The 13,032-nt window shown below is 45.4% G+C and overlaps 1 protein-coding gene across 1 annotated transcript in view; it reads left to right on the top strand.

Moving 5' to 3' along the window:
* Positions 1–13,032, top strand: part of sugt1 (SGT1 homolog, MIS12 kinetochore complex assembly cochaperone) — a 222,717-nt gene that overhangs the window by 147,918 nt on the left and 61,767 nt on the right. The window contains exon 10 of the mRNA XM_070891874.1: positions 2,627–2,734. Coding sequence (XP_070747975.1) covers positions 2,627–2,734 — 108 coding nt within the window. The remainder of the gene's footprint in view (positions 1–2,626; positions 2,735–13,032) is intronic.

The raw sequence follows: 13,032 nt of genomic DNA on the forward strand, positions 1-13,032 counted from the left end.
TTTCTTACCTTTTAATCTTTTTGGGTTATCTTTTCCTATAAAATTTCAATCAATTTGACTACCCTCTGATAATGAAACTCACTGAACAGGTCCAACCACTTAAATACCCTTTCACTGATTCCTGTGGCTGTTTGGGTTTTCATAAATGACAGTTGGGTTTAAAATACTTGTCTGTCATGCACTTAAACTGAACAAATTATGTAAATTCAGTGTCATTCTCTAGAAAAGGGAAGACAGAGAGGTGACCTGGTAGAGGTCTTTAAAATTATGAAGATGTTCGATAGGGTAGACGTAAAGGTGTTTCCATTTGAGAAAATCAAAAACTAGGGGCTACAAATATAAGATAGCCAGCTTTCTCCTGTTATGTCAGTAATAAGTAGAAGTATATTAGAATGGCCTAACCTCCAATTCTCAGTGAACATTGGTGTATGTCTAGGAGATGGTACATTTTCTTTGGAAGCTATTTTTCTATTGGGGTGCTGTAGAGGAAATTTTACATCTGATTATACTAGACCTGACAGTTTGCATTTCCCCTTTTCACAGCAGGCATCATTGCTATCTCAAAGGGAAACAGTATTGATTTAGTGCCATTATAGCCAGTTCCATGTTGTGGACCAAGATTTATTCAATTTTAAATTGTCTAAAATTACATTAACCTGTACCCTTACAAGCTGCAGCAAGGGGAGTGTTCATCTTTCCAATTAATCTAGACTGAATTTAAATTTCAGTCCCCAGAGATAAAAGAACACGTAATCCACTGCTCGAGCTAGTTCCAGACATTTAATTTTTAAATATTGCTCACACCATCTGCTTCATCTGTTGTGGCGCTGTCAGACTGTGTGAATTTTAAATTATCAACCTCCGCGTTAGAAATTCTTTGGCAAGTTTTGACTATAGATTTCAGTTTTCATTATTTTGGTCTGGTCATGCTCTCAATGCTATATTTGAGCTCATCTCTGCTGAAGTTGGTAGGTGAAGAAGATAATACCTACCCAAAGGCCAGTGGTTTTCACTTGTCAGAGAAAAACTGACAAATTAACATCATGTGATTTTCCCCAAAAGTTTGTTTAAAAAAAACCCCACAGAATCCCTTGTAGTAAAAGCAAATTTGGCCTCCATTATAAAGCAGTATCCTTGATGTTTGCTACTACTGTGCACTGAATCTAGAGTACCAGTTACTTCAATGATCAGAAAGACTGGAGGCCTGGTGGCTGTGATAAAGTACTTACGAATTTTCTAATGTAAGATTTGTTTCATTTTTATTAATTTCCCCACTTGAAAATTGACAGATTTGCTCATTTGCAACTTCCTGAAATCTTGCAATAATTTATTTTTAAATATCATGAAACGTGGTTCATTGTGTCCCTTTAATCTGCATATTGCGATGACTCAGTGCAGTATTTTCTAATCATCATCATAGGCGGTCCCTCGAACGAGGATGACTTGCTTCCACACCAAAAGGGATGAGTTCATAGATGTTTCAATGGAGAATCCGATATTCCAGTCCTGAACTCCAGGGGTAGAAAATGCCTGTGCGTAGATTTTTTTTAACGTGTGGTGACCGTTGCACCAGTGGCAAGGGTAAACCAGGACGACCGGAGACCTGCTCTGCTGCACGGATCTAGTGCGCACACATCGCAGTGTGGGCTGGCCCATGCTTCCCATGGCTCTTCTGGGCCCCGTACCCTCATTTGCCGCACCTCCTAAATGATAGGCGGATAGCTAACGAGTCGGTTGATTTTATTTTTTTAACCAGTGTGCTACAAAGACTCAGTGGTGGAGGAGAAGTGAAGACCACAAAAAGTAAGTCTTTAAACGCCATTCAGGGCCCTAAGGGGCACCTCCAGGCCCCACAAAGAAAGGCTGGACCTCTGCTGCCCTGGACTCCCCCCCCCCCCCCCCCCCCCACCCCCCCCCCCCCCCGACCCCATACCTACAAGACCATGCTGAAACCCCCTCTACTCTGATGGACACTCTCAGGGGCTGACCCATCTTGGCCTGCCGACAGCCATCCAGTTGCCTCTTTACACTCATTTTGGGCTGTTAGCTGATCGGCAGGATGTAAATGAGAGTTAAAAGAGCCTGGGCCCAAGATCTAGGAAGGGGTGGTTTGATCCTAACTGCTCCCAGTTAGTATCTCCCTAATCTTTAAGATTTTCTCCATAATTTTGAACTGAGCAACACTGTCCCTTTGCATAAAATATAAATTAGAGTCTTAAGTTTCTTAACGATTCTGATGACCTGAAACGTTAGAGTTTCTCTCCACAGATGTTGCCTGAGATTTCCAGCATTTTCTGTTTTTATTTCAGATTCCAGCATCCGCAGTATTTTGCTTTTGCTTAAGTTTCTTAAATTGGGACTTGTTCTAGTGAAGTTTGAACAAGACTACTTGGAGGAGGTAGTGGTGGAGAAGAGAGGTTGCTTTTAGACTTGTGAAATAAAAACTAGTGAGGACTAAAACCAACAGTTGGTAATTAGGAATGTGTATGTCTAAGAATGAATATGTCTAAGAATTAGCATAGTTACATACATGTTGCATATTTTCTGCAGATTGTTTCCAAAGGGGTAGAAAACAGGATCAACTTGAGTAACCAAATGAGTGAATGATTTGTCATTTATTTTATAGGTGAATGCTTCAGTGAAGCTTTCTGCAGAAGACGATTACAGTTTGAAACTCAATCTTCTACATCCTATAGCAGCTCAGTATTGTGCAGTCAAAGTGCTGGGAACAAAGGTATGGTCCAACAGAAATTGAATTAATGGATAAGTTGTGATGAATATCATGTAGAATTTTATTGCTGTCAAACCATTAGAACCCCCCCTATAATTCATATTGTACTGTTAAATTTTATCTGTGGATTTTCTTCTTTCCTTATGTAGTTGTAGTATAATTACAACTTTGCCTTACTTGTGTATCAGTATCACTGATGTGGTATTTTTAGGTAGTTGACCCCTTTTAGCTTTCCAGTTGATGCTTAAGAGCAAATTTGAACACTGGTACCGTAATCTTAAACCAGAAAATTAGTTTCGGAATCTATAATGGACTCAAAATTTGTTGTACTATACAACTCAAAGTTGTGACTTTTTAATACAGACACTGGTGGTGACCATTTTGTTCATTTTAAAGCACTTGCAATTAATTTTAATGTGTTGGTTTCATGTTCCTTCCATTCCAAATACCATTAGGCACAATACCAGGTCACCAGTGGGTAAACGTGAGAACATTGCTCCGTTGACCTTTCAACAGCAATATGTTGAGCTCTGCAATAGTTGGTGCCAAGAGCGCTCTTTTAGTAGGAACTATTACAGAGCAAAATCCTTCATTGCCAAATAGCTTGGGGACACAATGCCCCTATCTAAGTTTGTTGTTTTTGGAGTGTGAGCAGCAGGGGCTTTGTGTTTCTTCTTTTTCCAGATCTGTTCTTTCCCTTTACTCAAATCCATTGTAGGTCCTGATGCCAAGGGTTTCAATCTAGGTAGGGAACCAATATGTCAACAGCTCCATTCCAGCTACTCCCCAGCGACGACTTGTTCCAGCTGCCACCTGTGAACTCTCCCATTTTGTATCAAAATAGGAAAGCATAACAGACATATGGGTCAGGAAAACGATCAACAGGCTTTGAACTGGTTTCTCATCCCCTTTGCCCCTTTCTATGTTTCTATGTTTCCCCTGTCTCTCAAAACTTAATGACGTTGTTCAGTTTGACTACTTGAGACATCTTAAACAAGTGACTTACAGATAAGATAATCAGCCTGCTGGCTATGACAGCCATGAACAGGTCCTATTGATTGGGAGTAAAAACAATTTTACCTGCACTATTTCATGTCTCAAATATTTGCCAGTTTATTTTTTTTCCTTGAAAATGTATTTCAGTCAGCAAAAGTTCAGGATGTTTTTACAGTGCTCCAAGTTAGTCAGGCAAGTTGTTCAGGAGACTGGCTCGCTGCAATAGACCTCTATGATGATGACTAACTTAATCACTTGACAACATCAGAGAAGGTTCTTGAAGTTCATTTTCCATGATTACAGCTGCTAGTACTGCGTCCTCCCGTCGGCATTTAATCAACCTTAAGATTTACAACATGTTTTGTCTGTCACTGCAGTTTATCTATACCTAGATATGTCGACACCTGCTTGGATGACTGGCAGTTAAAGCTACCGATGGAGATGCAGTTCACATAGGAGGCCATCAAGTTCTGGATCATCCTTTTGGTCTCTGAATGGTGATCGAGAGTGTTGTGAAGCGTAGCTTAATTGGCCAGTGGTTTCCCAACAAATCTCTTTCAGATTGCAGAGATAGATCAGGCCTTAAGATGTGAAATTGTGGTCACAGAAGCAAAATGTCCTTTTTTTTTAAGGAATATTATCAAACCCCTTTCCATTATAGATATCTGTGTATGACCTGAATTTGAGACATTATTCTTGAAATCCTTTTTTCAATGCTTTGGTTACCTTGATTGTTAGCAGGAGTGTTAAGTAGTTATTGTTTGTTTAGTCTTACACCTTCTTCTGGAAAGGGAAACCAGAGGAAGAACGCCGCTTCCACGGAGCCGGTTTCACCATCAAAAACGAGCTGGTCAAAAACATAGAAACATAGAAAATAGGTGCAGGAGTAGGCCATTCGGCCCTTCGAGCCTGCACCACCATTCAACAAGATCATGGCTGATCACCCAGCCCAGCACCTCCCCTCCACACCCGCCCCCCCCCCCCCCCTCAGTCGCAAGGACCACATCCAATTCCCTCCTGAACACATCCAATGAACTGGCATCAACAACTCTCCGCGGCGGGGAACCCCACAGGCGAACAACTCCCCGAGTGAAGAAGTCTCTCCCAATCCCAGCCCAAAACAGCCCACGCCCCATCCCAAGAGTGTGCCCCCCCTCCGGCTCCGGACCCACTCAACACCGGGAACACTCCCCCCGCACCCAAATCCGCCCCGTCCCGTCAGAATCCTTCCCAAATGCCGAACACCCCCGGATGTCGAGCCCCCAGCCCCGGCCACCCCGGAGCCACGCCCCCGCGACGCCAACCACACCACATCCACCAACCGCCATCTACGCAGTCAACCCGTCCATCCCACTCTGAACACTCCCCGCACCGAGACACAGCCCCCAGGCCCGCCCCTCCAACACACTTCGCCCCCCCCAGACCTTGCTGCAATGTGGCCCCTCCTGTCCTCAAAGACTCCCCTTGCGGGGTTAACAAACGTCTCATGATTCTCCGACTCACCCTATCCCGGAATCAATGCGCCACAGTCATCAGTGCATACGCCCTAATATTCGATGCGACAGATGAGACCAAAGAGGGTTTTTACTCCAACCTCGCAAAATCTCTGTCCCGCATCCCTGTGGATGACAAACTGATCCTCCTTGGTGACTTCAACACCAGGGTCGGCAAGGACATAGCCCTCTGGGGAGGCTTGATCGACAGAGAGGGAGTAGGGAATACCAACTCCAGCGGTACCCTACGCCTGACAAAATGTCTAGAACATGACCTTGTCATCACCAACACCCTGTTCCGCCAGAGGGACAAGTACAAGGCATCGTGGCAATACCCTCGTTCCAAACACTGGCACCTGCTCGACTACATCATCGTCCAAGTCAGGGATCGCAAGGATGTGCGCATCACCCACGCCATGACAGGAGCTGATGACTGCTGAACGGACCACCGCCGAATCCGATCCACCATTGATATCAACATGTCCCCTAAAGACCAATATCCGCTCCTGAGACTGGAGGATCTTTTCGCCAAGCTGGCAGGCGGCAAGCTGTTTACCAAGTTGGATCTCACTTCAACCTACATGACCCAAGAACTGGCTGATGAATCTAAACTACTGACCACCATCACTACGCACAAGGGACTGTTCGTTTACAACAGGTTCCCGTTTGGCATTCGATCAGCGGCCGCAATTTTTCAAAGAAACATGGAAAGCCTGCTTAAATCCATTCCTGGAACAATCTTATTTCAGGACGACATCCTCATCACGGGTCGTGACACCGAGGAACATCTACACAACCTGGAGGAGGTGCTACGCCGACTGGCCCGGGTAGGCCTGCGACTCAAGAAGTCTAAATGTGTGTTTTTGGCTCCTGAGGTAGAGTTCCTGGGTAGGAGGGTTGCTGCAGATGGGATTCGGCCCACCGAATCCAAAACACAGGCGATTCGACGAGCACCCAGGCGCTGCAACACATCGGAGTTGCGTTCATTTTTGGGACTGTTGAACTATTTCGGGAACTTTCTGCCGAACTTAAGCACGTTGTTGGAGCCGCTTCACGTGCTCCTGTGTAAGGGTTGTGATTGGTTTTGGGGGGACTGTCAAGAACGGGCTTTCAATCGGGTGCGGAACCTACTTTGTTCAAATAAGTTATTGACCCTGTACGACCCCTGTAAGAAATTGGTTCTGACGTGATGCATCGTCCGATGGGGGTCGGGTGCGTGTTGCAGCAGAGTAATGCTGAGGGCCAACTACAACCTGTGGCTTATGCTTCCAGGTCGCGTGCTCAAGCAGAACGGGGGTATGGGATGGTTGAGAAGGAGGCACTCGTGTGTGTCTATGGTGTAAAAAAAAAATGCATCAGTTCCTTTTTGGCAGGAGCTTCGAATTAGAAACGGACCACGAGCCTTTAGCCTTGCTGTCTGACAACAGGGATGTTGTCAATGCCAACACGCCAGCTCGCATACAGCGATGGGCTCTCATGCTGGCTGCTTATGACTACTCCATCCGGCACCGGCCGGGCACCGAAAATTGCGCTGACGCGCTCAGCAGGCTTCCACTGGCCACCACCGAGGGGGCAGCGGAACAAAGCGCTAAGATGGTCATAGCTGTCGATGCCTTTGACAGTGCAGGCTCCCCCATCACAGCCCGCCAGATCAAAATCTGGACAAACAGAGATCCCCTCCTATCTCTGATTAAGAAATGTGTCCTGACTGGGGATTGGGCGCCCGCACAGGGAGCATGCCCTGAGGAGGTCAGACCGTTTCACAGGCGGATGGATGAGCTCTCCATCCAAGCTGACTGCCTACTATGGGGCAGCCGGGTAGTCATGCCCCAGAGGGACAGTGAGGCATTCATCAGGGAACTCCTCAGTGAGCATCCTGGCATCGTTCTGATGAAGGCCATTGCCTGGTCACATGTTTGGTGGCCAGGAATTGATTCAGACCTGGAACACTGTTCGCAGGTGCACGATGTGTGCCCAGCTAGGTAATGCCCCCAGGGAGGCCCCGCTCAGCCCGTGGCCCTGGCCCACCAGGCCACGGTCATGTATTCATGTAGATTACATGTGCTTGTTCATGGGAAAAATGTTTCTCATTGTGGTAGATGCGTACTTGAAATGGATCGAGTGCATCATTTTGAATTCGTGCAAGACATCCACCACTGTGGAGAGTCTACGTGCGGTCTTTGCAACCCATGGCTTGCCGGACATCCTTGTTAGCGATAATGGCCCATGTATCACGAGCTACGAATTCCGAGAGTTCATGTCAGGCAATGGCATCAACCATGTCAGGACAGCACCGTTCAAGCCGGCCTCCAATGGCCAGGCAGAACGTGCGGTCCATATCATTAAACAAAGCATGCTCAGGATTCCAGGACCCTCCCTTCAATGCCGCCTATCGTGCCTCCTGCTGGCCTATAGGTCCCGACCGCACTCGCTCCCAGGGGTCCCGTCCGCTGAGCTATTTATGAAACGAACACTCAAAACTCGGTTGCCCCTCATTCACCAGTCCTGACCGACACAGTTGAGGGCAAGCGCCAGTCCCAAAACGAGTACCATGACTGAAACTCAAGGGAGAGATGTATAGAAATAAATGATCCCGTATTTGTCCTCAATCACACCGTGGGGCCCAAATGGCTTGAGGGTACTGTAATAGACAAAGAGGGGAACAGGGTTATCGTGGTTAAACTCAACAATGGGCAGATATGCCATAAGCATCTGGACCAAGTAAAAAAAAAAAGGTTCAGCATAGACACTGAGGAACCTGAGGAAGATCATGAGATGGTATTCGCACCGCCGCCAGTGAACGAGCAACAAGAACATTCAGCAGGATGCACAGTCCCGGCGGTCGGCCTGTACAGGCCGGAATCACCACAGGTGACAGACACTCACGCCAAGGCTCAACAACCAGAGCCCCAACCGTGGCGCTCCACGAGGGAGCATAGACCACCTGAAAGACTTAACCTATGATCCCAATAAGACTTTTTTGGGGGGTGGAGAAAGAGAGGTGATGTCATGTATGTAACACCACTGCAATACTGTATATACTTAAGCAATGCACACCTTGACCACAGGGAGGGGTATGAACTTGTGGGAGACACTCCTTACCTGGTCATCCAGGTATATAAAGAGAGGTCCCACGCAGTGTCGTCATCTCTTGACCCTGTGAATAAAGGTTCAGGTCAGAGTGACCTTGTCCATAGAATGTGCCTCGTATGGGTTTTGTGCCATTTGAGTAATGACATAACACTGTCTATATCCCTTTTGCAGGCCCTGTAAACCTCCTCGCAGCTTACTTTCCCACCTAGCTTTATATTTGCAAACTTTGATATATTTCGCTCTGTCCCCTCGTCTGGGTTATTGATGTAGATTGTAGATAGCGGAGGGCCCAGCGCACATCCTTGCGACATCCCACTAGTTGCAACCTGCCAACCTGGGGGTGACCCATTTATTGCTACTCTAATTGTCCTTTAACCAGTTCTTAATCCACGCGGATATATACCCTTAATGACCACACTGGACCTCACTTGTACCTCGGAAAGAATTTGTGGTCCATTATGGACAAAAGCTTGAATGGTTGGTTGACTGTTACAAATTTGAAGTCTGCACTAGATATTCTCTCTGATTTAGCATCATCAGTTTCACCCAAATCCCTCTCCAGTTTTAAAACAGCCTTAAAACCCACTTTTTGACCAAGCTTTTAATCATCCCTCCTAATCTTCTTTGGCTCAACATCCATTGTTTTCTGGGCATCCTGAGAAGCACATTGGAAAATGTTCTATGTTAAAAACATTATATAAATGCACGTTGTTTTAAGCAGATCCGCGTCTCTTACGATGGGTTTACCTTGTTGGCGGATACTTAGTCCTACAATAGCATTACTTGATGTCATAACAATGGTAACCCCTTGTTATCTGAACTGGATACTATAATCTTGAACATGCCACCATGTCTGCTCCTTCAATCTTCCAAAAGGTGCACTGGTTAACAGTCTGGCGGGGTGAGGCCCAATATAAACAAACAGGCAAATTTATTGTACAGTCCATGAACAAATAGCAATGAATACAGTAAATTAATTACAGCTTATTTTGTAACGTAACATAGAAAATAACAGCATGTCGCACGGTCCCTCTTCACAGGCTAAATATAACTTGCTGATCAGTAATTCCTCTGAACTTGATTGCCATTTCTACAAGGAGAGTTCTCATTCTTTGTGTGTGTGTCCCTTACCAGATTTTCTGCAGTGAGCAAAACTGTTTGTTATCTGGCTGGGCAGAAACCAAAAGCGTGACCTCTGACCCCCTCCAAGCATTTGTAGACTAAGGCCGAAGAAACTACCCTCTCTTTCTGTTCTCAAATAAATAATCTGTATTATAGTTGGTGTAGAAGTTCACAAGTCTGCCTAAATGAACTTACATTGTCTCAGTTTGAAGTGATTTGAGGGAGGCACCATTTTATTAAATAATCTAGGTATAGTCCCCAAGCAGCAGCACTCGGGGGATTTAAATTGCATGTGAGCTAAATTTAACTTGTTAAGAATTAAGCTGTGAGGAACTTCGCCGAGGTGGAGGTTGGAAATGTTTGAGGATTATCTAGAATACTTGCCACCCACCAATATGGGAAAGTGTGGTGTATTAATTATGTAAATGTTGCAAGGTAACAGTTTCAGGCAGGAGAAAACCTTTGGTCCATCTAGCCCACCCATCCATAGTATTTTCTTGGTGTATTTCTAATAACAACTTGCATTTATATAGCGCCTTTTAACATAGTGAAATGTCCCAAGGCACTTCACAGGAGTATTGAGCTAAAACAATTTGACACCAAGCCATACAAGTAGAAATTAGTGCAGGTGACCAAAAGCTTGGTCAAAGAGGTAGGTTTTAAGGAGCGTCTTGAAGGAGGAAAGAGAGACGGAGGAGATTAATGCAATAGTTAGGAAGGACATTAGCTTGGATGATGTGGAATCTATATGGGTAGAGCTGCAGAACATCAAAGGGCAAAAAACGTTAGTGGGAGTTGTGTACAGACCTCCAAACAGTAGTAGTGATGTTGGGGAGGGCATCAAACAGGAAATTACGGGTGCATGCAATAAAAGTGCAGCAGTTATCATGGGTGACTTTAATATGCATATAGATTGGGCTAACCAAACTGGGAGCAATACGGTGGAGGAGGATTTCCTGGAGTGCATAAAGGATGGTTTTCTAGACCAATATGTCGAGGAACCAACTAGGGGGGAGGCCATCTTAGACTGGGTGTTGTGTAATGAGAGAGGATTAATTAGCAATCTTGTGCGAGGCCCCTTGTGGAAGAGTGACCATAATATGGTGGCATTCTGCATTAGGATGGAGAATGAAACAGTTAATTCAGAGACCATGGTCCAGAACTTAAAGAAGGGTAACTTTGAAGGTATGAGTCGTGAATTGGCTAGGATAGATTGGCGAATGATACTTAAGGGGTTGACAGTGGATGGGCAATGGCAGACATTTAGAGACCGCATGGATGAACTAGAAGAATTGTACATCCCTGTCTGGCGTAAAAATAAAAAAGGGAAGGTGGCTCAACCGTGGCTATCAAGGGAAATCAGGGATTGGATTAAAGCCAAGGAAGTGGCATACAAATTGGCCAGAAATAGCAGCGAACCCGGAGACTGGGAGAAATTTAGAACTCAGCAGAGAAGGACAAAGGGTTTGATTAGAACAGGGAAAATAGAGTACGAGAGGAAGCTTGCAGGGAACATTAAGACGGATTGCAAAAGTTTCTATAGATATGTAAAGAGAAAAAGGTTAGTAAAGATAAACTTAGGTCCTTTGCAGTCAGAATCAGGGGAAGTCATAACGGGGAACAAAGAAATGGCAGACCAATTGAACAAGTACTTTGGTTCGGTATTCACTAAGGAGGACACCAACAACCTTCTGGATATAAAAGGGGTCAGAGGGTCTCGTAAGGAGGAGGAACTGAGGGAAATCCTTATTAGTCGGGAAATTGTGTTGGGGAAATTGATGGGATTGAAGGCTGATAAATCCCCAGGGCCTGATGGACTGCATCCCAGAGTACTTAAGGAGGTGGCCTTGGAAATAGCGGATGCATTGACAGTCATTTTCCAACATTCCATAGACTTTGGCTACCCTCCACTCCATAGGAAGTGATCCAATGTAACCCCACTTTTTAAGAAAGGAGGGAGAGAGAAAACAGGGAATTATAGACCGGTCAGCCTGACATCGGTAGTGGGTAAAATGATGGAATCAATTATTAAGGATGTCATAGCAGCGCATTTGGAAAGGGGTGACCTGATAGGTCCAAGTCAACAAGGCATTTGTGAAAGGGAAATCATGCTTGACAAATCTTCTGGAATTCTTTGAGGATGTTTCCAGTAGAGTGGACAAGGGAGAACCAGTTGATGTGGTGTATTTGGACTTTCAGAAGGCTTTCGACAAGGTCCCACACAAGAGATTAATGTGCAAAGTTAAAGCATATGGGATTGGGGGTAGTGTGTTGAGAACTGGTTGTCAGACAGGAAGCAAAGAGTAGGAGTAAATGGGTACTTTTCAGAATGGCAGCCAGTGACTGGTGGGGTACCGCAAGGTTCTGTGCTGGGGCCCCGGCTGTTTACATTGTACATTAGTGATTTAGACGAGGGGATTAAATGTAGTATCTCCAAATTTTCGGATGACACTAAGTTGAGTGGCAGTGTGAGCTGCGAGGAAGATGCTATGAGGCTGCAGAGTGACTTGGATAGGTTAGGTGAGTGGGCAAAATGCATGGCAGATGAAGTATAATGTGGATAAATGTGAGGTTATCCACTTTGGTGGTAAAAACAGAGAGACAGACTATTATCTGAATGGTGATAGATTAGGAAAAGGGGAGGTGTAACGAGACCTGGGTGTCATGGTACATCAGTCATTGAAGGTTGGCATGCAGGTACAGCAGGCGGTTAAGAAAGCAAATGGCATGTTGGCCTTCATAGCGAGGGGATTTGAGTACAGGGGCAGGGCGGTGTTACTACAGTTGTACAGGGCCTTAGTGAGACCACACCTGGAGTATTGTGTACAGTTTTGGTCTCCTAACTTGGGGAAGGACATTCTTGCTATTGAGGGAGTGCAGCGAAGGTTCACCAGACTGATTCGCGGGATGATGGGACTGACCTATCAAGAAAGACTGGATCAACTGGGCTTGTATTCACTGAAGTTCAGAAGAATGAGAGGGGATCTCATGGAAACGTTTAAAATTCTGATGGGTTCAGACAGGTTAGATGCAGGAAGAATGTTCCCAATGTTGGGGAAGTCCAGAACCAGGGGTCACAGTCTTAAGGATAACGGGTAAGCCATTTAGGACAGAGATGAGGAGAAACTTCTTCACCCAGAGAGTGGTGAATCTGTGGAATTCTCTAGCACAGAAAGTTGTTGAGGCCAATTCACTAAATATATTCAAAAAGGAGTTAGATGTAGTCCTTACTACTAGGGGATCAAGGGGTATGGCGCGAAAGCAGGAATGGGGTACTGAAGTTGCATGTTCAGCCATGAACTCATTGAATGGCGGTTCAGGCTCGAAGGGCCGAATGGCCTACTCCTGCACCTATTTTCTATGTTTCTATAGCCCCAAAGCGGCGAGGGCAGCAAAAAGCAATGCCGCAAAAATGTCAATGCCGGGGCACTTAAAGACTCAGCTAAGAGAGCTCTATTCTGTTATATATGAATAAAGAGTCTGACTGGAGCTCAAAATGTGATCTTAGTCTTTTATTGCAGGTCTCCAGAGTGCCTCTCCAGTCTGTGAGGCCTCCTTAAGTACCTGTGCTCCCAAGGGATTGTGAGATCCCTTGGG

This window comes from Pristiophorus japonicus, chromosome 10 (assembly GCF_044704955.1).
Source record: "Pristiophorus japonicus isolate sPriJap1 chromosome 10, sPriJap1.hap1, whole genome shotgun sequence".
NCBI lineage: Eukaryota > Metazoa > Chordata > Chondrichthyes > Pristiophoridae > Pristiophorus > Pristiophorus japonicus.